The 24367-nt window shown below is 40.0% G+C and overlaps 1 protein-coding gene across 4 annotated transcripts in view; it reads right to left on the reverse strand.

Moving 5' to 3' along the window:
- Positions 1-24367, reverse strand: part of LOC108884211 (collagen alpha-1(XI) chain) — an 89647-nt gene that overhangs the window by 26662 nt on the left and 38618 nt on the right. For all 4 annotated transcript variants that reach the window (XM_018677957.2, XM_018677956.2, XM_018677955.2 and 1 more), the window contains 31 exons: positions 24248-24289; positions 23791-23853; positions 21024-21098; positions 20476-20559; positions 19046-19102; positions 18442-18495; positions 18182-18235; positions 17723-17776; positions 17564-17617; positions 16743-16796; positions 16610-16654; positions 15780-15833; positions 15634-15678; positions 13991-14044; positions 12813-12857; positions 12347-12400; positions 12193-12237; positions 11428-11481; positions 11279-11323; positions 10269-10322; positions 10038-10145; positions 8762-8815; positions 6295-6348; positions 4842-4886; positions 4442-4495; positions 3770-3814; positions 3337-3390; positions 3135-3188; positions 2235-2288; positions 1940-2047; positions 963-1052 (listed from right to left, as the gene is read on the reverse strand). In XM_018677957.2, the coding sequence (XP_018533473.1) occupies positions 963-1052; positions 1940-2047; positions 2235-2288; positions 3135-3188; positions 3337-3390; positions 3770-3814; positions 4442-4495; positions 4842-4886; positions 6295-6348; positions 8762-8815; positions 10038-10145; positions 10269-10322; positions 11279-11323; positions 11428-11481; positions 12193-12237; positions 12347-12400; positions 12813-12857; positions 13991-14044; positions 15634-15678; positions 15780-15833; positions 16610-16654; positions 16743-16796; positions 17564-17617; positions 17723-17776; positions 18182-18235; positions 18442-18495; positions 19046-19102; positions 20476-20559; positions 21024-21098; positions 23791-23853; positions 24248-24289 (1806 nt within the window). The remainder of the gene's footprint in view (positions 1-962; positions 1053-1939; positions 2048-2234; positions 2289-3134; positions 3189-3336; positions 3391-3769; positions 3815-4441; positions 4496-4841; positions 4887-6294; positions 6349-8761; positions 8816-10037; positions 10146-10268; positions 10323-11278; positions 11324-11427; positions 11482-12192; positions 12238-12346; positions 12401-12812; positions 12858-13990; positions 14045-15633; positions 15679-15779; positions 15834-16609; positions 16655-16742; positions 16797-17563; positions 17618-17722; positions 17777-18181; positions 18236-18441; positions 18496-19045; positions 19103-20475; positions 20560-21023; positions 21099-23790; positions 23854-24247; positions 24290-24367) is intronic.

Raw genomic sequence — 24367 nt, forward strand, 5'->3', positions numbered from 1 at the left:
ACTGAGAGATGGGATGACGAAAGGGTGTGTGTGTCAAAAAAAACAAACAATTTGTGTGTGAGTACCTTCACTGCACTCTCAGCAAACAGAATGAGACAAACTTTTATGTTCTTACTCATACAACAGGTGTACACATTCATGGATGTATGTTTGCGTCTGTGTGTGACTGGATGGGATCACTTTAAGAGAGAGTGGGAGGATGTGTTTGTTTGAGCAGTGTGTGTGTACTTGTGTGTGTGTGCTGCTGTTGTGAAGAGAGAGCCATTCCTCTGCACACATGGGACAAACATAACGGTGGTAATAAGTCTGGGCAGTGCTGTCGTGTGCTCTCTTAATGGTCAGCCTTGGAATGAGTTTCAGCTTCAGTCCCTCAAGCTGATTCTCAGTCAGCCTCTAACAGCCATCCGCTCTCACCTTGAACTTTTTCTCAACCCACCCTACTCCTTTTGAGAATTAATTTGGGATGCTCAGCAGGCTAGGGTGCACGCTCTCAAAGTCGTGGGTCTGAATCAGAATCAGAGGGCTTTGACTCACTCTTCAATTGAAAGCAAAACAGGAATTAAAGAAAAGGCTTGAAACTAGTGCAGCTTTACATGTAGCATTAAATACCTCTAAAATACTAAGTTACTACTACAGCTGACTACAGAAACATTTACTCATTAAAATGATTTGCCAAAGCCACGTTTATATCAAACTGTAACCTACTTGAACCTTGTTGAGATAAATGTGATGTTAATATTGTTTCTGGATTAGTCCTCTCTATGTTAGCCAGTTCTGCACCTTCTAGTCAGGTCCACTGCCAAGCCTGACATTTGGTTTAACAGCAGGTTGTTAGCTTGGTAATTGGAGTCTGGAGCTAAATTCAACCGGGTGTGTGCTCAGGATGGGGGACGCCACACTTCTATGTGCACGTGTGAGCATGTTTGCATGACTATGTTGATGTGTGGGTGTCTGCGTGTTACCATGGCCCCTGGAAGACCTCTTGCCCCCTGAAAGCCTCTCAGGCCAGGAGGTCCTGACTTGCCACCAGGGCCCTGAGGACCTGGATCACCCTAGAGAAGGAGAGACGGAATAATATCCACTTAACTCTCGTCTGATATACTGTCAGGTAATTATTAAACACAGAATTTCTTTAGATGAAAACAATGATGAGAGCCGATTCTACGAGAATGGCAGAGAAAAAACAAAGTAATCGTTAGGCTTGATAAAAGCTGAAATTATACCTTTCTATGTCTGAAAACAGCAAATGATTAAGAAGTAATGGCAAAAAAGAAGAGATGTGGCAATTTTTAACAGACAATCATCAAAGGAATAATTATACACCACAAGTTACCACATGTACTTTTTAATTCTTGGACCACTGTACTTCAGTTTTCCAAAACACTATTGTACCATCATTCTAGACTATAAAACTGCTAAACTAAGACCTCTTGTTAAGCTCTCAAACAAAAAAAGCTAATTTTTAATCTTTTGAAACCATTAATTTTTGCAATTTGCTACAGTGCAAATAACCACTTCAAAATCTTAAGAGCTCAAAAAAGTGTTTTAATAACAAGTTTCTATCTGATGTGAGTTCTTAAAATAACAATGACAAAAATTACATTTCAGTTACCACAAATGCACTGTTCTCAAGAACTTTGTATGGCTTCTGTTGTTATTATGTTGTTTGATCCTCCAAGGCAATATAACATCATGCAGCTCTAGCTATCACATATTTATCTATTGTTCTGCCTGTAAATAATATTGGAATGAATCTGTTATATTAAAATGCAATGGATAGTTCATGTGTTGGGGTTGGAGTTACATCAAACAATAACAGCAACCTTAATACAAAGACAAGAAGCCAAAAACTAGTTTCCACCATAGTTCACTTGGCATAAATACATCTAAATACTCAGCACTGGTGCACTATAGCATGTATAAGCAAAGTATCATTTACCTTTCCACCCTCTTTTCCAGCAGCTCCGGGTAGACCTTGCTCACCAGGTGGACCAGGAGAGCCTGGGTGTCCTCGCTCTCCGCCGGGTCCCACCTCTCCGGTTGGTCCCTGTCAAGGACAACAGAGATACATCAAGGTCAAAGTGCAGTAAATATTTGTATTTCACCTAAAGGAGTATCCTTTTGCAGGATTCAGCTGTTGTTGCATGTAAATTTCAGTGTGTGTCCAACAGCAGACACAGGATAAGCGAGGATGTAGATTCTAACTATGACTGTAAAGTGTGCAGTATATCTACCTGTGGTCCAACCACCCCCCCAGGTCCTGGAGGTCCTGTCTTTCCTTGGAAGCCCTGAAGGGGAAAACAGAAATATTGTTATTGTTGAGTGTACACAGGTAGGGTTATATGTCATGTATTGTCTACTTTGCGCTTTACAGTATGTTAATGGGTCTGAGTTATACAGAAAAACAGTATGAACTACATATGCTGATAGCCAAACCCCATTTTTTTTTTCTTTTTTTGGTATTTACCTTATGAACAAACAACTTTATTTGTACTGTACAGCATTCTCACCCTATTGGCTAGTATTTTGTTTTAAGGATAGAGAATAGCCAAAATATCTTGTTCAGGAGGAATTTATTTGCAGTAAACAGGTCTTTATAGCTCAGCTGAGTTCAGTAAAACTGAACTGAACTGAAAAATGTTCAAAGTAAATGTAAGAATTACTTGCTCTATTACTTAATACTTAATACTTACTCTATTTTAAGTTTTGCACATGTAATTCAAGACAATGTTGCATGGAAAACATGAAAAACTACAACTGTATATTTACTGCTATAGCACCTAAATCTAAAACCAATTAAACAGGATATGACCCCATGTACAGTGAGACACAGATGACTGGTGGAGTTGTGATCAGTGATCAAACACTTAATAATCTTGGTTGAAATCGGTGACCATCAACTCACTAATTCAGCTCAGCTGTACTCCAGTGTCTATTTTCCATTTTGATTTCTGCTTCACTTTCACCCTGAGAACATATTTTGTATGCTAGTTCTCTTCCTCCATGCTTTATCTTTTATAATAACCTATATGAGAGGGCAAAAGGCTGAGTCGGGAGTGAGTGGGTGCTGATACATGATGTTCAGGGTCAAATGGCACGACATGATGCACTCATGGACGAAACTACCCACTCACCGTCTCTCCCCGCTGTCCAGGGTGACCAGGCAGCCCATCTTTTCCTGGTGGGCCCTGGGGTGAAAAAGGTAGACGGTGTATAAAAATCAAGACATCAGGTTGTAAGTGTGCATTAATATTTGAAAAGCTTATGTGAAAAGTGTCAACACAGACTTGTTGTGGATAGTGCTAACTCGCAGACAGTTTGACAGCAGCTACTTACATTGGGTCCTTTGGGTCCAGGGAAGCCGACAGGTCCCTGTGGTCCTTGAGGTCCCTTAAATGAAAAGCAAAATAATGGAGTGAGCAGAGTGAAGAGATGAGAAACCCAACATGACTTTAACTGGTAATTGGAGTTTAATTGGATTTTAGTTGGGAAATTTAGCTTTCTTGCCATAATAATTGAAAAATAATTTTCACTACCTTTTCATTAAAAATGTTTAAGATTTCAGCCACACAAATTAGGTTTAAAATTAGTTAGCTAACGGAATCAGCAGGTGGAGCACAGAGTTTGATTTTGTTGTGACAAATAGCTGTAATTCACTTTGAGTTAGGATTAAAGTATGATGTACCTGATGTACTTTTGCTGTCACTGACTCAGTGCAGGAAACCTCAAAATTTCAAGAGGCACTGATCAAAGAATATCTGATACTAACCCTCTCTCCTGGTGGGCCGGGAGGTCCATCATTGCCTGAGGTACCCTGAGGAAAAAGAACAGGCACAGAGAAACAGTGTCAGCTTTGTCAAAACTGTCAAAGTATGAAGTGTGAATAAAATTTATGCAAAGCACTGACGCTGAAGTCATTACAGAAAGCGTGTTTGCACATTCATATTTCCACAAGATCTGGAATTCAATAATTAGATTTTATATGATTTACATGTTATTTATCTTTGTTTGTTTTATGTGATACAGAGTAATGTCACTGCCCATTTGCAACACACAGATTGAGATTTTTACTGTGTGGTTCCCTGAATGTTTATTTTTGCCAGTGAGCAAATAAATCTGTTCACTGCCCTTGGCTCTATACATAGTATGTATATGTTTATTTGTTTTGCTTGTTTATTTAGATCCCCGTTAGCTGCAGTAACAAAAGTAGCTAATGCATCATTGTAGAAAAAGGCATAACATGTAAAATCCATACACACCATTAGGTTCAACAAAACTAATAACAAATGGAGACAAAATAACAAAATAATTCAGAACCCTGTCTGGCTTAATGGATAGTGTCTGTGAAAATGTTTTGGTCACTTTAACTCTGTAAAGCATTTAGACACTTCATTATCATCAACTCCACTGTTTTAGTCCAAAAAGTGACCCTTGTTCTCACCTTTGCACCTGGTTTTCCTGTTGGTCCTCTTGCACCACGCCCACCACGTGGACCCTAAATACACAGTATATGGTATGAAGCAATGAAGTAATAGTAGGATAAATAAATGATATGCATATGAAAAATGAAATAAATAATTTTCAGTATTTTGTTCTATGTTCGAAAATATACCAAAACAATAAAAACCAAAACAGAAAATAATTGCATAAAGGACAGGTAATCGATGTCTAGTGCCCCTGCCCCTCTCTACAACTCCCCACCCAGCGCATATTGCCTTCAAAAGAAAAAGAAAATAAAGCCAATATACAACTACACAAAGGAAGAGATTTTCATTTGAACAGAATAAATAATTTATGTGGATGGCTCAGGCTGCGTTGGCACAGACAGCTGAATTACCTACCGTTGGGCCACGCTGCCCTCTGGGGCCAGATTTGCCGGCGATTCCCTGAGAAAGAAAAACAAAAGCTTTGATTTGGGACAAAATCGTTCCTTGTACCATCCGCAAATCTACGTACTTTTTAATCTCTTTTCAGAAGTTTGAGCTAAAGCAATGCTATAACAGCAGATACACTCAAACATGAGACAGACATAAATGCTAAAGGGGGGTGAGTCAAAGATAAAATAGAACCATCTGAGCATCTCTGGACAAAAATAAATAATCAAATTGCTGCGGTAAGTGGGTACCCACAGGCACTTGACAGCTTGAACTACCTGTCAGTTCTAGCACGATGGGGCAAGGGGTGTCTGCCTCTCAGTGTCTGTCTGAGAGTGAAGATGAGCTTGTCTCATCAATAATAACCATCCCCACCATTCAACAACCCTCCCTCTCATCACTTCATCTCTAACCCTTTTCAACTGGACCCACTCTACGGTAACATTCACAGAGCTGAGTATAATTGTCAGCCCTCCATCGAGTGCTAAGTCCTGATTACACCACAAGACCAAGTGTATGTAGACACTGCTGTTCTCTTGTTTTTTGTTTTTTTGTTTTTTGTCTGGGGTTGTGTCTCATGGTCTGAGCTTGGCTCTATGGTTTCAGTTAAGGAAAATATTTACACTACAACATACAATGATAGCTTTTGGACAACGGCCTGCTTCCAACTTCGAGGCAACAGTTTTGGCAAAAGCCCACTTCCTGTTTCAAAATGACAAAGTGAGGTAAATAAACACATGGTTTCTCCAATTTGTTGTTGAACCCTAAACCTCAACTCCATTCAGTGCCTCTGGGAAGAACTGGAACAACAGACCTTATCACTTACCAGACCTCAATGATGCAATTGTGGCAGAATGGGAGAAAATCCCTGCAGCCAATTTCCAAAATCTTGTAGAAAGTCTCACCAAAAGAATGGAGACTGTTAAAGCAGCATAATGTTGCCACTGGTTTTGGAATATGAAGTTCAAGAATCACAAATTTGGGTGTCGACATACTTTGTTTGGGTGTTTAAATCAATACTCTGTAGTGCAGTTCATACACAGTTGGGTTATAAAAACAGTGACATACTGTACATCTACTGTACATTCAAAGTGACATTTTAGGGATTTATGAACAAACGTCAGTGCTGAGTCAGTTAATTCCAACAGTACGCTCAGCACACTGTCTACAGGTCACTTATTGAAAAAAGCCTTTAAGTAGATTTCAGATCAATATCTAACTGTAGTTTCTGCTCCTGAGTGAAACCAGCAATTTCTTTGTTACATTATGGGCGCCTTAAACTGCTAAGAGTCATTGACCACGAGGTGTTTCAGTATTCTACACTATCTTCACTTATTTTCCCTTGCTGAATAGGAAAGCCCTCTGTGACCGAGAGTACATGTCTTTAATAGGAGAGAGGATAATGAATTTTGTGGCTCACCCTCGCTCCCTTCTCGCCATTTGCCCCGGGGAATCCAGGGAAGCCATTGGAGCCCTGCAAGACAAGTAAAGAAAAACTGAGTGAGAGAGAAAGGATTGACAGAAAGGGGAATACATTGGAGAGTTGGAGGGTATAAAAAGATATGCCTGCTGTAGTCTCTGTCTGGGACCTGGCAGAATTCCTTTTGCGCTTTACTGACCAAGGCTAATTAAAGGTCCCAACATAAGTGCTGCCTACCAGCCAGCTGATTGTTATCACTGGGTTATTTGGGAGTTGCCATAGATAAATGAGCACCTTCTTTACATGTTTCAAACGAACTCAAAGGGAAAGTCTCCTCCTTGCCATTTAAAACTTTCTGACACACAGACAGACGTGGTTTGTTAGCACAGTTAGGAGGCAAAATAGGAAGTTTAAAAAAGGAAGGGGAAGCAAATAAAGACAAAGGAAGGGGAAACGGCAGTGCCTCTTTGATACCCATCAGCAATTTAGTTATTGGGCTTTTGCAGGCTGTGCCCTCTGATAGTGGTGATGGTGCCAGTCAAACAAATACTAGGAGGGCAATCACTATTGGATGATTAAAAGGACTACCAAGCAGCTTACCAATGCCTCACTTTATTCAACACTAGGTAGGATAAATGCTGTATATGTTCAGCCTATTTAAGCTTAATATTTCTTGGCTCCACAACATGGTCATGTGCATGTCTGGGTGTTTCGCATTTAAAGCATTCTCTGATGCAAAGCACATCTATAGTGCTCATTACTGCTCACATGCATATGTATACAAGGCATAATACTGTGCCGTATAAGCAAGGGCAACACAAAAGGGTGGCGTGGGCAGAATTGCAAGAGGTAAACAGTCTAACTTTGGGGAGACAGCAGGAAGGGAGATCTATGCTGCTTAATTTGTTTTTCACAGAGGTGCAGTTATGGTAAACTCAAAGGAGAGCTGGAACCGGACAAGCCTGACTTGTGCCACAGAGATAAGACAGTCCACTGAAGCTATTGCAAATGGCATCCAGAATTAACGGTGTGGGAAAGCTGTTAACAGAGAGTGATGGGGTGCAGCAGCCAAAAATACAGCCAGTGGAGGGATTCATGCACGGGCTGATCAAAAGGGATAAAGGCTGCAACCGAGCCAGGACTCTGACCCTGAACCTACTCACGAGGACAATGTGATATTTTATAATACTGATGATACTGTGCACTTGATCTTTTAAATACTTTGAATCCATTCAGGAAAAAAGTCCCTAAGGGAGATTTTAAAGTCTATCTTTAAAATCACAGAGGATTTAGTCTGTAAAAGTATTCTCATGATAAGTTACCTCAGACAGTTTCAAACTTTGTTTTAACTTAAATTAAATGCTGGATATCCCCTTTTCTAGAGCAAAAGAAGTAGAAACTGTGGTGCTGCTTATGCCATGCCAAAGTCAGGATGCCTTTATTCTCTCTCTCTCTCTCTCCAAAAAACATCTTTTTGAAGCCCAGAGAGTCTAAAAAGAAGATCTGATCCTGGGCTCCACTGGGAACCTTTGTGGGCAGCCTTTGATTTAAATTATTTATGGATGCAAACAGAAGAGTATCCTTTGTGTTTTTGCTATCTTTGCTACTACTGCATGTTTTTACTACATATTGATTAGACTGATTCCACCATTACTCAATAGAGACATGTCAAGTAATTAAACAAAGTGAATTAACTGATTTCAAACAAATGGATGGAAACAGTATCATCTCAGTTCCTCTGTGTTTCTCCCACTTTGTGTAATTTGTCCAGGTCTCTTATTAATTTGTGTGCCACGTTCAGCTCAGATCCTGCTGACATTAACAGACAGGGCAGGGCACTTGCCTATCTGGATGTTGTGAGAGTAGGTGTATCTGACCCGTCATATCAGTGCCAAGCTGTCAGTGCTGACAGCAGCAGAGAAGAAGCAGCTGCAGCAGCACATCTTGATAGCAGAGCTGTGGCAGGATGGTCAGTGCTACAGTGCAAAGAAGGCCAGGCTGTTAGATAACGTCTGGAGGAGTTTAAGGAGGGAAGACAGCTGATGACTCCGGCATGTGACCATGCAAGTTAAGCCTCTATAGGAGGTGTACAGTGAGAGTACAGTGGGTGTCTGCTTGGGTTTGTGTTTTGTGTGGATCAGGGTTAGTCAGCAAATCAGCAAGTTTCAGAAAGGCATGTGGGAGCAGATTTAGATATGAGTGAATGCTGATGAGCCAGACCTCTACAAAAGACTATAAAGTCACTGAGGGAATCACATACAATACAGTCTAGTTGGCTAACGTAGACATTGTCCTTCAACCCTTCACATTACTATGGTGGCAAACAGCTCCTCTGCTTAACTGCCCTTGACCAAGACACTGAATATCTCCACAGAGCTGGCCCTGATCTCTGGCCTCCAAGTGGATCAGGGGTATACACAACAAGAATTCATCCATATTGAACAGTAAAGAACTGTTCATCACATACCTTGGGGCCTTGTCTTCCAGGGTACCCAGGCAAACCAGGGACTCCAAGTTTTCCCTAAAAAGGAGCAAAGAAAAAACAAAACATTGAAATCTCACTTTGTCACCAGAGACTGCAGTAAAGTTAACAGAAGCATTGCAAAAAGCAATAAATCTATAACCATAAAGTTTTACCTCTGGTGCGGGAATTTTTTTAAATACCATGTTTATGAACGTGACATCATCTGTGCAGAGGCTTTTTGAGCTTTTCACCCAAATGTGAATTCATTTTGGTCCATCTAGCCCATTTCAGATGGTGTATGGTCATTAAGAGTTACACAGAATCTGATGTAACTGTCCTGTGTGCTTTTAAATAAAGGTCAAGTCACATATTTTTATACAGATCTGAATATGAATCCAAAACTTCTCACTCTGGTACTGGTAATTTGTACTCCTATTTTACTGTTGCACTAATTTTAAAGCTGGGGAGCTGGCAAAATGTGAAATTTATTGATGAATAAATTTTAGTAGCCAAAGCAGCATTGAGAAGGGAATTAAATTAAAGTCTGTATTTGCACCAGGTGGGATTAGCTATGGCAAATGTTGATTTCAATTTTAGCAAAATGACTACAATAACTTGCTGATAAGGTTCAGAGCTGCAAGAGAGCTTCCCTGTTTACACGAGTTCTACTTATTTTTCAGCATTTCATATCTACAGTTGCTGATATGACAATTACTCCTGTTAAGAGTCATTACAGTGTTGTTATGTTTAGTTTTCTAAGTTTGTTTACCACATTAGAAAACAGTTCCATGATCAAAACTCTTCAAAGACATCACTTTTGTCTTTACACTCAAATGTGACCTACAAAGATCTTGTTGTAACCTTTAATAATAATTTGTTAGAGTATAAATACTGCTACACTGCAAAGCAAGATACTATGTGGCGAGATCAAAGCTCGCCACAGAGTATCAAAGATGGAGGAATACTGTCAACATAAGCCAATTAAAATGGGATTTTTTGTAGAGATGAAGGGAGGTGGAGAAAATCTAAACTTTCAATGATCAAAACAGCTACAAAACTATAGCAAACAGTTCTCCCCAGATTATTTATATATGTATGTTTTAACCTTATATTGGTCTTTAAAGCACTTTGAACTGCATTTGCAAGAAATTATACTATGCCATTAAACTTGAACTTGAGCTTGGACTCCAGCAGGTCAATAAAACACATCAGTTAATTACGGAAGTAAAGAATATCCCAGAGTTTTATAATTCAGTCTTAGCAGGTATTGATTATTCACCTTTTCTCCAGCTGATCCAATGGGACCAGCTTCTCCGCTAGGTCCCGACTTGCCCTTGGGGCCCTCGGGACCGTCCTCTCCTCTGGGCCCTTGTACACCAACCTCACCCTGGATACAAAAAAACAAATGCGACCAAAGTGATTTTCTTTACTAGCCGAGCATTTTTTCAGATTTTTTTTTTTTTAATGCAGTCTCTAAGCCTCAGTTTTCTCTTTAGAGATGATGTTTCACCTTGTCACCCTTGAGCCCCATGTCTCCTTTGAAGCCAGGGAATCCATCTTCTCCCTAAAGATGAAAGACATAAAAGTATTGCTGTTTACGGCTGAGCATTTTAGCCAGTATCACAGAGACAAAACTTAAACATTTCAGTAAGATAGTTCAAGTCTAACATACTTCATAAAGGAAAAATGCAGAACCATGATTGGTTCATTAAGTGACAAAACAACAGTGACAGTGATAACACTTTAGAAAAGTTTATCTTTGTTTTACACTAATACTGGGAGAAGTCTACAGGCTCCTGAGGACAGATTAATAGTGACATCTAGTGGTGACTTCAATGAAGCATTCACATAGGTAGCTTCTCTGTTTCCATGTGTTGTTATACTGACATCTGGTGGTTCAAATTGAGAATGCAGTTTTCAATCTTTCCAAGGTGCCTCTAGTCGCATTCTCTAAATAATATTCACATACATATATATTGTATTATTATTACAATTTTCTGACATATTTTTATGCATGAAATCACTAAGATAGCAAGTCGCAAAATAATAACGTTGAAATCTTGGGATAGGTAAAATACCTATCCCACAGGACAGAACATAATATGCCAGACAGAAGTATCAAAGCAGAAGTAGCTTTTAACGGCATATTCAGTATTTTTAGGTAATCTCTGAAGAGCTCCAATTTCCTGACAATTGAGTGGAAAATCTGCACTGTGGCACAGAGGTAGCAACAGGCTACATTCAACCACAGCAATCCAAGAAAACAATGGCAACAGATCAATCTCCACTCAAACTGCCCTACAAACAGCCTCATTCCAGCTTAATGTTCCACACTCCATTACAACTCAGTGGTATGATGACTTAACTGCCAGCCTGATGGACCTTTGAGAGTTTTTCCACTTGCTGGATTCAAAAGAGGCTTCATTTGAGTCAGACTTACAACTCTGTTGGGTCCATTTTTAGAGGAATGACATTTGTCAATGATGTTGAAGAAAAAGAGGAGAGTGGAGAGGTGGTTACCTTTTCTCCTTTGCCACCTTTAAGACCTCTGATGCCCTCAGCACCCTGGAGAGAGAGAAAGAGAGAGAAAAGAAGAGTCAAGATGACATTCTGGGAAAGTGGAAATTTATCATGGCAGGGTGGTACTGCATGACTGAGATAGTGCTTACTTTCACACCACGAGGCCCAGGGTAGCCGATGGATCCCATAGGTCCAGGATGACCCTAAAAGGTTGAAAAAACGGTCATGTGACCATGTGTGTGCATCAGCCTTTACTGTAATTTGTCTCTGCTGGATCAGGTAACATTCACTGAAGAATTTTTCTGATTTCCAATTACTTTCCAATGACTTTATTCCACAGAGAACACTAAGAGACACATGGGACATAGTTACAAGTATTAAAAAGACAAAAAACAAATGTAAATGGACAGTGCCATTTGTATTTGTATTTAATATCAAATACTGGACAAAAGCAAAACAAGAACAAAATTATTCAAAAGAATGAAAAGAAAAATGTAACTCAGAATACTAGCTAGACTGAAATCCCAACTTTCAAAAGCAGATATCTCTGTGGAATATATTTTTAATTATTTGCACCATGTATCTGTTATTGATGATCATCATTTCTGATTTGGAAGGCTTTTGAATGCAATACGAGAACAAATATTTTACAGTAAGATCTCTCATTAAATGCAGGCTATAAAAAAACTTGTCTTCTCTTTCTGGGGCAACTTACCCGATGTTATCAAAATTGTGTTGTTATATTAAGTGGCCCTTTTGGCAAACTATAAAGGTTAAACAAATGCTAAATTTAATTATTTGAAAAAAAAAAAAAACTGCCTTACCCAGCATGTGAACTGACACATTAGATAAATCTTTGAGAACAACTGCAATTGTATACTTTGCTGTAAAATCTGAAACTACATAATACTTACAGCTGCTCCTTTCTCGCCTGGAGGACCTTCCTTTCCTGGGTGACCCTGAAAAAGTAAGAGAGATAATTTATCAGCAGATGAACATGTCGTCAGTTGGTATATTATCTGAATGATGTTAAAACAAAGAAAGTCAGGAGTCAGGTGGGTTACTTACAGGGGGGCCATCGGCACCAGGAAGGCCAGCCAAACCTTGTTTACCTTGAGGTCCCTACAAAGAGAGAAAAATAGGTTAGAGGATGGATGGATGGATGGATGGATGGATGGATGGATGGATAGATAGATAGATAGATAGATTATACCATTTTTTACTGAAGTCCTGTGAACTTACTGAAGTTTAAATATTACAAAATACCCACAAAACCACTAAAAGAATATTTTCTGTCACTCAAAATAAGCACATATGCAGGAGGATTCAGTAAAATGTATACAGTGGAGTGGGTGCATGTGTGTGTGTGTTTTTGCTGTCAGTGCTGTGCAGAGGAGCCAGTAAAGGCCTATAGCTCAGACAGCAGTGAATCTGCAGAATCACTTATGAGGTCTTGACTGAAACATTAACTTATCGGGACAGCAGAGCAGTGGTGGGAGGACTGAGGGGAGGACTGGGTTCCCTCTTTACTTACTTTTTCACCAGGAGGCCCAATTGGACCTTGAGGACCGACAAGACCCTGAAAGGCAATGGAAATAGATCTGTTATTAGAACAGAAACATCTATTTAGTTGTTTCCTGCACCAAGGTTAACATGATATTCAGAATAAAGTGAGGAGAAGAGCACCTGTTTTGTCAGTTTGAGAAGGTCTGAGTGCTGTATTTGTAATTTGCTTACTTTGTAATGTATTCACCTTCTCTCCTTTACACGTCCAACCATTGTTATTGTTGGTTGGCTAACTTCATGCTAAATTCAGTTCTATTCATTCAGCTGTGCAAAGGTAGGTTCATTATTTTCTACAGTTCACTTTAAAGTCACACATCTTAAAGAATTCACCCCATGAAGAATAAAAAAGCTAGTAACACTTAAAATAAGAGAGAGCTCTGTTATTTTTCTATGGTCCAATGCCTTCGCTGGAAGGCATCAATCTGCATCTGGCCAGGTATAACTAAAAGGAACAAGTTATTTATTCAACCTGTATACCATCAGGACAGGTTCCTACTAATACTTTCCAAGGGAATGACGCCATCCTGTCCAGGCTGTGAGCGTCAGCAGGACTGAAAATCTTACCTGGCAATGGTCATTTACCCCTGGCTACAATATTGGGTGTACTGTTTTGTATTAAAGATGACTCCAAAATGGAATATTTTTCACTGTGCCACCAACTGGACAATGTAATCGGGTTAAGCGCTATCAAATGAGTCCAATATGTCTCATCTCAGCAGGACAGAAAGGATGTTTTTCTTCTTTGTGGCAGCAGAGAAACAATGTTAGTGAAGTCTTGTAAGGTCTTTGCTCTATTTTGGCTTGAATTTTGTGGAATGCCTTACAGTGTGGCGGCTATTTAAGGAATGAAAGATAGAGAGGAAGAAGAGAGAGGAAGGAGAGTATAATAAAAATATGTCTCTGAACATCTGATTAAGAAAACAGGAGTGTGAGCGATCATGTGAATTTACAGTACTCCACTGCAAAATGGATATGGCAAAGGAGTATGAAAAGGACAGATTTTAGGCAGGGAAGGAGGAAGAGATGAAAAAATGAGGAGATTGAAGAGAGAGTGGGGGACACAGCAAGAGAAGGAGGGAGTGAGCAGACAGGGTTAGAAAAGACAGCTAGATACATAGAGATTAAGAGAAAAGAAAAGCAACTTACATGTGGGCCAGGCATACCCTGTTGCCCAGGAGGCCCTGGCTCTCCTTGAGGACCCTGCACAAAAAGCAGAGGATGCACTTAACATATTTAATTGCTACAACTGATTCCCTTCTATTGATTATATAGCAATATATATTTACATAACCACTAAACATACAAAGCTGCCTAAAAATTGTGTTAATTAAATAAATACAGTGAAAATGAATGGAGTCTTTTGCCATATCTTTTGCTCTAATTTAAAAAATTGTCTTCATGTGAATTAGATTGCAAACATACTTTTTTAACATTAAAACTGTGGCAGTAGGTTAAGTGAAAACTCTGGGTGACCTTGTTTGGATAGAGTTCAAGTTCAACTTTTTATCCATCACACACGCAATGTCATGACAATAGAAGTGAAATGTTTTCCCGCTGTGCTCCCACTGTGCTGGTTGAATTGGCTTTATCCAATCTGTGTCAAGAATGTGAAACAAAAAGGTGGAAATGGTGGGGAGAAATGTGATACACTGGCTCATGAAGCCGAGCTGTCTCTTTTCTGGCCTTAGCCAAAGTCACATTTAGTTCTTATCAAAGCTAGCTCCAAAATCTGGTGAGAATCTAAGTTTGGTGATGAAATACGTTCTCTAAATGCTGTGGGGTTACAGAGCCATCTGGGTATGGATTAAAGCTAATAAGACTAACTGGAAATGGTGGGCTGTTTGGTATCCCCGCTGAGACTTAGTGTGTCACAAACCAAACATACACAAAAACAGATAAGACCCTTGTGAGACAGCCGGCTCCAGCTGTTACAACAAACACTACATACAAATGCTGAACTCAGAGAATTTTAGGTGGCTTGACTGTGATTGTTGGCAGGGCCTTTAGTGCAAAATTCAAAACTGAGCTTAAATGAAGGATCCAAATGTAGTTAGCAAAAACATTTGGGTTCTACTCTCATAAAAGATGTTTTAAAAACATCCATATGTTAGGGGCTTGTGTGAGTACCATGAGGGATATAAACCCTTTGGGTAGCTCTACTACTTTGGATACTTTCAAATATTCTGCTTTGATTTTTAGAGTATGTCGAGATTAGTACCAAGTTTGGAGAAATTAATGAGAAGCATACCAGCTGTCTATTGTTATGTGTCCTTTCAACAGCTGTTTGTTTCTTTGACTCAGTGACTCAGTGACTCAGTGGCCACAGACAATGTGTGTGCTTGTCCAACTGTCTTGACCAATGATGTGTTACCCTCAGTGAAAACATCCCACTGGGACCCTCCAGGAAGCTGAATGCATGATGGGACCATGAGGAGACAGGCTTTTCTACTTCACTCCTGACTAAACTTTAAGTCCCTGTCATCATGGCCGATCCAAGTCAGCAGACTTTGTTTTAAGGTAATGGTCTGAGAAATTTGATGATACCCTCTCTGCTACCATTCACCATCTCTAATCAGCAAATGAGCCATGACCTCCATTCTTATCATGTTACATGGGGGTTAAAGGTCACTGACCTGCAATCTGCCTCAGGCAGGTCAAATGACATACTAATTGTTTAGGTGGTCTTGAAAAATGTGTGCAAAAAAAAAACAACCTCTCTCTCTGACAATCTGACTGTCTACTTTCCTTAGCCAAATATTAAAAATGAGCAAAACATGAATATTTCTCACCATGTTTCCTTTGGGACCAGCTTGCCCATCAAGTCCAGGAAGACCCTGAAGAGAACAGAATTTGAAAACAGAAGTTGTCATTTCTTTAAACTACAACAGAAATTATAGGTAATGTGAGAATTAAGCGATACAGGAGGTGTACTTACACGTTGTCCTGCCGGACCTGGAGACCCTCTTGGGCCAAGCAAACCTCTAGGACCCTGCAATCAAGACAATTACACGTTTAAGAAAATTACATAAACTAATATCTTAACATTTTTCCATTCATGTTAATCTGACTTAAACTGTATTGTATTGAGAAATACAGTAGCAATAAAAAATGGCTAAATATACAGTACATTAGATGCATTGAAAATCCTTCAAGCGATTGACCTGATTCTGTAAAATACTGACCTCATGAGGTCATGAGTGGTAACTGCAGGTGCAATTCAGGGAACGAGAAAGAAAGTTGTTTCTTATCTCAAACTCTGAAGTCGAACACTTGCAATCAGTGCACTTACTGTTCTTTTTCATCTTATGGACACTGTGTGATGAAATACTGTGCAACTATTTCTTTAAAAGGACAACGTTGTTTTGGGTATGACAGGGAGCAAACCATTTTTCATGCAACTCTATGGTCCATTTAGACTGAACTAGGCAGAATATGCCCGTTTCTAACGGGTAATGACAGAACAACACATTTCCCTGTTCTATTTTCTGATCTATTATTCAGAGTCATTCTGTCTTGGCAAGGTCAAGATTACAAACGCAATGGTCCTTGCAGACAGGAATGTCGTTATAGTTGCAAGAGGAGAGGAGGGAGCTATGAGTGTTAAAATAATTGCCAAAATGAATGTAGGGGAAGGAATGAGGGGATGAGGCCTGTGGTAGCAAAGGGAAGGACTAACATGTTAGTCATATTTTTATCATATTTGTCTCTTTGACATGAGCTGCATTTTAACAATCTTGTCTATTATTAGATAATAATTGTACTTACACTCTCTCCAGCCACACCTCTCTGTCCAACCTGGCCATCTTCACCCTTTGGATAGAAAGAAAAATAGTGGTTTATTGAAGAAAAAGGTTTTGAGAAAAAGGTTAAGCTGTGTGGTGACTGAGGTACTACTTACTCTTGGGCCATCCTCTCCTGGAGGTCCTGGAGGACCTGTAGGACCCTGTTCTCCCTGGGGAAAAAAGATCACAGGAAAAGGAATATCAACAAAGAGTGGGAGTGGCAGGGTCAGAGGAGAGTCCACAATCTTGATCCCTGCAGCTGAGAGATTAAAAAGCTCCTAATTTATATATTATATGGGTCAAAAATTCAGAAAACGTACAGAGACGATGCCGAAAAGAGAGCAACAAAAATGGGCAACAAAACTGCCTTTAATCTACAGTAGGCATGGTCACCACAATTGGCATGGACCTATATGGTTTCCACTATTCATAGTGCTCTATAAGCACTGGTCTACCTCTGGTGGCCCTGTAATTACTCAGTATAGGATAAGGCATGAAAGCCTGTCTAGAAATACCCCTCTGTGATCTCCGTCCTCTCTCTTTTGGCTCTCTATGCAGGCACAAATTCCACAAACACCAAACTCAACACTCCCCTTTCGCCTCCAGGCCTGGTTAAAGGCAGCCCAAGTGGTTCTGGAGTCGGTCCCTCCTCTCATAACTGGGTCAAACGCCCTAATGAGTTCCACTGGTTCAGAATTCATATCTGTCAACACTGGAGTGCGCACGAGACGGATGGGAGGTGCCCTTTGAACTACCAATCAGTCCTGATGCTGCTGTAAGGACAGGATACAGCAACAACTATGATCAATGAGGATTTGGGACTAGAAATAAGAGACTGTAGGATTGTATTTTTGGAGACAGATAGGAGTCTTCGATTATGTTCGTCCTCTGACCTTGTTCATTCGCTACACCCAAAAGCTTCTCTCTTCATACTTACTCTATGTCCTTTCTCTCCAGGAAGACCAGGGAGGCCGTCAAAACCTCGGTCACCCTGAAAAAGCACGGTAACAAGCAGTTAGCACTATCAATCAATACGGCAGGTGTCACTTTTTCCAAAAAAAAGTGTATAACAAGCATAATAGGGTGTGTACTTTACCTTGGGCCCTGCCTCTCCTGGCATTCCTCGAGCACCATCAGCTCCATTACGACCCTGGAGAACACGCAAATATCATGTCAGGCTACATGGAAATCACATTAGAAAAATATTCAATTATCTTGAATGGTCGCAGAGGATAAACATGGGGAAGATGCTATCATCCTTCTAACTAGTTCATAGTTAAATAAACATGACTTTATGAATTTACACAACACGCAGAGTTGATTATTGAGTGCAGCTGACTTATTTGAAATAAGGCCATCCTTGAAACTAGACAGACTCTTCTCTTTGGGCATTGTAGCATTGATCCTTGGACTCCTGCCAGCCAGACATATTAGAAATTTGGGAATTTAAACTTATTCCTCTGTTGCAACACAGTTTTGCCTGGAGGAGATGAATCAATAAATGTAATAAAGTTTAAAAACCTCCTGGTTGAGCCAGGATAAAAAGTATTCTTACTCTCTTTCCTGCTTTTCCTAGAGGCCCAGTTGGACCCTGAAGACCTCTGGGTCCCTATGGAGAATAAATATCAAAGTACAGTAGTACAGGATAAAAGTGGAAAAAAGGAAGTTTGTTGTTCAAAGGAAGCAGATAACCAAAATTAAATAATGATTACAACAAGGGTGTATAATTACACATAAAAACAAAGACTTCAATATTATCATTTTAATCAGTCTACAAGTTGTTGCCTTATGTAAAAAAAAAGATACTCTTCTTACCTGTGGTCCAGGATCACCACTGTCACCTTTAAGTCCAGGAGCACCAGGACCTCCCTATCAAACACAGATATATAAATTTTGTAGATGGATATGTCCTCACTGAAGCCAAATATTTTGTCATCCAAACATCCAATATAATCTAGGTTGGACTAGAACCTAATGCAAATCCAAACACACAAAATGTAAGATTTATACTTGGATTGTGAATATACAACAGAGAGACCTTCTGGAGGAGCATCTCTCCATGTGTACAAAATATTTCCTGTATCCAAGAAATACAGGATTGGTGTAACTCTCATGTTGTTTGATGAAGGCACTGGTTGTGTGGAGGACAGACCCAAGACAAGAAGAAATAGCTCAGCTACTATCAGTCCACAAGACTGTGTATGTGAGATTAAATTTTGCTTATCATAAATAATACGTAAATCACAGCAGATAGAGTGTGTGTGATACATGTATATGTGTTAGGAAGTGACAAATACTTAAATACTGCTGAACCCTTCACATGAGGTAGCTCTAATAACCTAATGTGTTTCTCATCAAGTGTAAAATGAATGGATGGTATGCAGATCAGTGGTGTATGTTTGTGTAAAAAGCTACTCACCACTGGACCAGATCTTCCTGTCATGCCCGCTGGCCCTGGAGGACCTCTCATAGCCAGCTGTGGATCAGACACAAACAGCTCATAAACCACTGTTTAGCAAACAGTGCTAACACTCATGGTTTTATACCTGTCTGTGCCAAACAGCATTTCTCCCTCTAACTCTAGGAATTAGAAAATGTATGTTTTGCATTAGAAGTGCAGTTGTGTCTGCATTTTATTAAGTTCTCTTTGCGGTCAGCTTATTAGCATCCAGTAAATTGATCATCAAAGCATCTGTTTATGTTCTGAATGTTCTGATAGATTAAGGCTTTAATTTTAGTTCTTGTTATTCTCAAAACGAAGACCGTCATTTCCATTGTCTTGTTTGTTTATGGAGTTAATCCCATATTACAAAATGAATTTGGTATGGTTGTTGAAATGCTACATTTAGCCCCTGTGATAAAGCAGAAATACTGAAATCGACTCAACATTCATTCATCTAACTGGACAACAAATGGGGTCTGCAAATAAAAAAGAAAACACAATAAAAAGCTTCCTGTTTAGCCTCTGTATAGCATGGAATCTTACAGTGTGCTAACTTTACTTTGATCTTGTTCACAGTTTACCACTCTGGTCTTTGTTCCTGTTCATGGTTGACCACAGTGTGGTACTGCCAAAAAGATGTCTGGAATGTATTTGCAGCCTGATTACCGAATCACTGAATTTGCTAATTCTGAGGAAAGCGATTCATAACCTATCGCAGTAAGACTGAATCGCACGTTAGCATATGTGCATTATGGTAATTTTTTGCAGGTGTAGAGAAAACAAATGAATCCAGAAGCATTAATGAACATTAGCAGGCTGAAAATACCTTGAAAAGACTTCCCTATAGTTCATTTTCAGTGCATTCCTTCCCTTTTTTCCCCATTTTCCGTCCTTGGACCAAACTTTTGGCATAAAAGACAAATATAGAAAAGTGACAAGTGCTTTCTAGACATTACTAAACACCAGCTCTGGCAGTCCTCCAGCTCCATAGAGTGTTGTGAATGTGTGAATATTTAGTGTTTGTGCTACACTTAATGGTCTCCATGTGTTACCACTATAGATCACACCTAGGTTAAAGCCACATATTTCAACCTGTTTTTCAACACTGCTGTGGTTATCAGGACCCCTGAGTGGGTGTGAACATCTGTTGTAGCTTTATATACTACCTAACCTGACACAGGTCCATATTTTGGAATTTAGAAAATTTATAGGATGAGGGGGACTTATGAATAGTGATTCCTCTGTTCAATATTTACTACACCCCAAAGGTCAAAACCTAAATTTTGTGCCTTAACTACACTCAGGCACAGTGAAATAGCAGCTATTGAGAATAAACTAAGACACAGATAGCAAAAATGCCCTCTAAACTCAGTAGGATTCACTGAGGTCACATTTACCATACTCACCCTAGCCTGAGAAAGGATGGCCTGAGCCTGAGCCTCCTGAGCTGTAACCACAGGTCCCTTGTGTGCCTCACCGCCAGCACGGAACTGTCAACCACAAAACAAAAAAAGAAACACAATTAAAATCAAATTGACTTGTCTCTTTTAACAGAGTAAGACTTCTAATAGCCTCCCCTGGTGAGTGTGTTCAAAACTTTGGAGCATTCTGTTAAACCAGTAAAGCTGTCACCATGCCACACACACACACACACACACACACACACACACACACACACACACACACATAAAATACACACAATTATGTGTCACCAAGCCTTTCAGAGCCTCAGTCACTGGTTCCGCTCCATTGCACTGGCTGACATTTACAAGGTAAGTGATTTGTAACCCAAAGAAAATAAGGTTGTGATCCTTTGGCCTACTGGTGATGCTATGAGGTAAACTTACTAAATGAAGTGAGTTCACGGACTGATGCCTGAGATGAAGGGTGCACAGTATGTGAAGGAAATACGACAGACATACTCAGTGGGTATGTGCAGAGTGGCAGGACTTACTGGAAGCATCAGAATGGTACCTGGAGGCCCAGGGACACCGTCTGATCCAGGAATACCAGGACGCCCTGGAGGACCCTGGAGAGTCAGAGGAAGGAGAAAGAGTTGGCATGCCTCATTTTGAATGTGTAATGCAGTATTGTTTAATGCAAAGTATATAAAATCCCTATTAGCCAGAATAATGCCATACAAAAGGACTTTACAGTATTTGTTGCTAACAAACACATCTTTAAAGAACTGAATTCAAATCAGCTATTGTTTTGTTGACTTGCATACCAGCACATGATGTTGCTAGGAACAATTAATTAGATGTGGTTAATAAGCAAGCCATATATTTTCCCATGAGATAACATAATTATTTTCCCACTCCTCTAATCCCCTGGAAGTGCCCTGTAAATTGAAAATAAGAAAAAAAATGATAACAGTACTAACAGACAACAGAAACAACAGTAACAGCACAGAGACTGAACACCTAATCTATACACAGCAAACCCCTTCTGTATCTACAAAAATTATTTCAACGGGAGAGTCCTTTGCTACAGTCTGCACTGTTGTTGCTTATTCCAGACAGATAATGGACTAATCCTACTGAAAAGAATAAGACAGGGAATTCAATCAAAGACAAAGCATGTATTTTTATTAAGCTGGCCTACGGATATTGCCTGCAGGAGAGCACTGATTTTATAACAAGGCTAAAAATCCACAGCCATTGCCCTGTGAGGATATAATGCTCATTAGATTCCAGAAAACAAAATTGTGTGATGGATGAAAAATGGAGAGAGGGTTTTGCTATTTTTAGATGCTTACCACAAGTGGGGAAGAAAAAATGTTTGGCTTATGTGTGGCACCAGATAAATTCTCTTTATGGCGGCTATTTTTGGAAATTTCAGACTTAGCTAAACTTTCATCAGTCTTAAGCTGTAATTTGTTAGCTTGAGGCTGTGATTTGTGAGACTTCAGTCTGCCTCAGCTTAGGTTCAGATGTGCTTTGAGCTTAATGTTAACATTAGCATGTTAAGATGCAAACTTTAGCACTGCCTGGTTACATGCCTACCTGAGCATATTAACATACTAACAACTATAAGCATGGGAAGTTTGAGCTTTTATTAGTATATTTTAGCATTAACCTCTAAGTACAATTAAGGCTGAGGATTTAGGCATTCCTTTTGAAGGGACACTGTCATGATCTTAAGTGTTGGATGGTTTCAAGAATATGTTTGGTGCCAAATGACAACTCTGGAGATTCCCAATGTAATTAGGATGCATCCTCTGGGGACCATGAATGTGTGTACATGGCAATCTATTCAAAAATTGTTTAAATATTTCACTTATAAACTGATTGACAGTCTTGGAACTATGCCACTAGTGTGAATAAACAATACTTAGAAACAAAATGATCACATAAAAGTTGCTCATATTGAATAATGACAGTAAGGGCAAACAGTAAAATTACACAGTGTCTAGATTTTGATTAAATAAAGACAAAAACTTATCATAAATCAGATCAAGGTTAAGAAGTACCCAGTGTTTCCAGTAAACCAGGAACTATTTAGCAGTCTTGTCATGTGCCACAATCTCAGACTGCTGCCTCAAATTGATGCCATGTGTTCCCATCTGCCTTTCCCCAGAGGTGGTAAATACCCTCCATCCATTGCTGCTACAGTAAGCATAGTGGCATCTAGTGTTAATGACGGTCCTAAATGGCTGGGAAAGTGGTATTTCAGTGGAAAGGAGAGAGACGGTGATCATGAGAGAAATGGGCCGATCAAACGTTGAGCCCAGGCGGATACTGCGCAACGGAAAACCACAAGACTACAGAAAACGAGTCACTTTTAATTCCCCTGTCAATCCTCAGCAAGACTGTTTCTCATGGGAGGAAATGAAGGGAGGGGGAGAGACTTTTGGACCAACAAAATATTTTTTGATCACTTAGACCCTGTGGAACAATAAGCCTTTTGTACTGGTGAGGACTGCTGGTCATACTGGAGGAGGAGTGCTGAGGTATTCTGTAGCTGGCAAAGAAAGGGTTAACCTCCAGAGACAGAATAGATCTGCTAAAAGGGTGATGAAAGAGGGGTGCGGGGCAATCACCACATTTGGGAAAAACAAGCTGAGATCCAGCTTTTTGGAGGGGACAAGCACTTATTCTGTGTCATCCAATCAATCACACAAATGAGTGGAATCCCACAGTGCTGGGGAAAAAAGGTTTTGAGAAAGTTTAGGCGTTTACATATTTTACAGTTAACTCCTTGAACCTCTCACGAGTCCCGTAGCATACCAACACAGCTGTTTCTCAGAACTTGTCTTTGTTGGTATATTGATAGTTTATGGGCATCTCATTTCCCTGCACTGCTCCTTACTAATCCCCCCCCAACTGCTGCAGTAGCAAGCTGCGTCCAATTGTATTATTCATTCCATGGCACTGAAACAGTACTTCACAGCTTTCCAATAAAGAGGAAGACAGCAGGATAACAAACTCAGGGGCGATTATATATATGCCGACTTCCATAATTCCACAAGTAAGATGAATGGCTCGAGTTAAAGATAGTATTTCGGTTTTGTGTCAGTTACATGCCTTAAAAACATGTGTTTTGGTTGATGTACAACTTATCTGGAATCTTAATTGATTGGTGCAAATGTGTTTTATTCTTTTTTAGGCAAAATACAGCTGCTGCTTCATTTTCACACTCATGGTGAGGAGAGAATGGGCGACACAAGTTTCTCAAAAACATCTGTAATCAGCTGTGAAATGGGGCCAACCTTCACTCACCCTCTCACCATGATCTCCTGGGGGACCTGGGGGACCCTGCAATCCTGGGGTACCAGGAAGACCCTGTAACCACACACACACACAGACACACATACACTTAGCATATTATATCCCAAACTGCCACTAACCAGCATTCCCACCACAGTCAGTCTGTCCAATACTTCACATGCATAGGCCAATAAAGACAGAGGAAAAGACATGGGTTCAAAAAGAAATATGCCTCAAAATAAAATAGCCCCCATCCCCCCTTCTTTCCCTCTCTCACACTCACACACAGACACACAGACATACACACATACACACATTCATGCGCAAATTCACATTTTGACTGTCTCTCCCAACTCAAGCTTCACTGGCGATCAGGACTGACGCTCTTTCCATAAAGACATTTTTTCCCTCTTTAGCTGTTCTCCATCTGTAGAAGGCAGACAGGAGTGTGGGAGAACGTGATACTCACTGCTTGGCCAGGGGCTCCTTGGGGTCCTTCTATAAGCATCCCCTGAAAAAGGAAAAAGTAGATACAGTAGCATTACAGGGCAGCCTGTAAATACAAAGGCGATGGAGAAGAGGGGAAGAA

Source organism: Lates calcarifer, linkage group LG4 (assembly GCF_001640805.2).
Source record: "Lates calcarifer isolate ASB-BC8 linkage group LG4, TLL_Latcal_v3, whole genome shotgun sequence".
Classification (NCBI taxonomy): domain Eukaryota; kingdom Metazoa; phylum Chordata; class Actinopteri; family Centropomidae; genus Lates; species Lates calcarifer.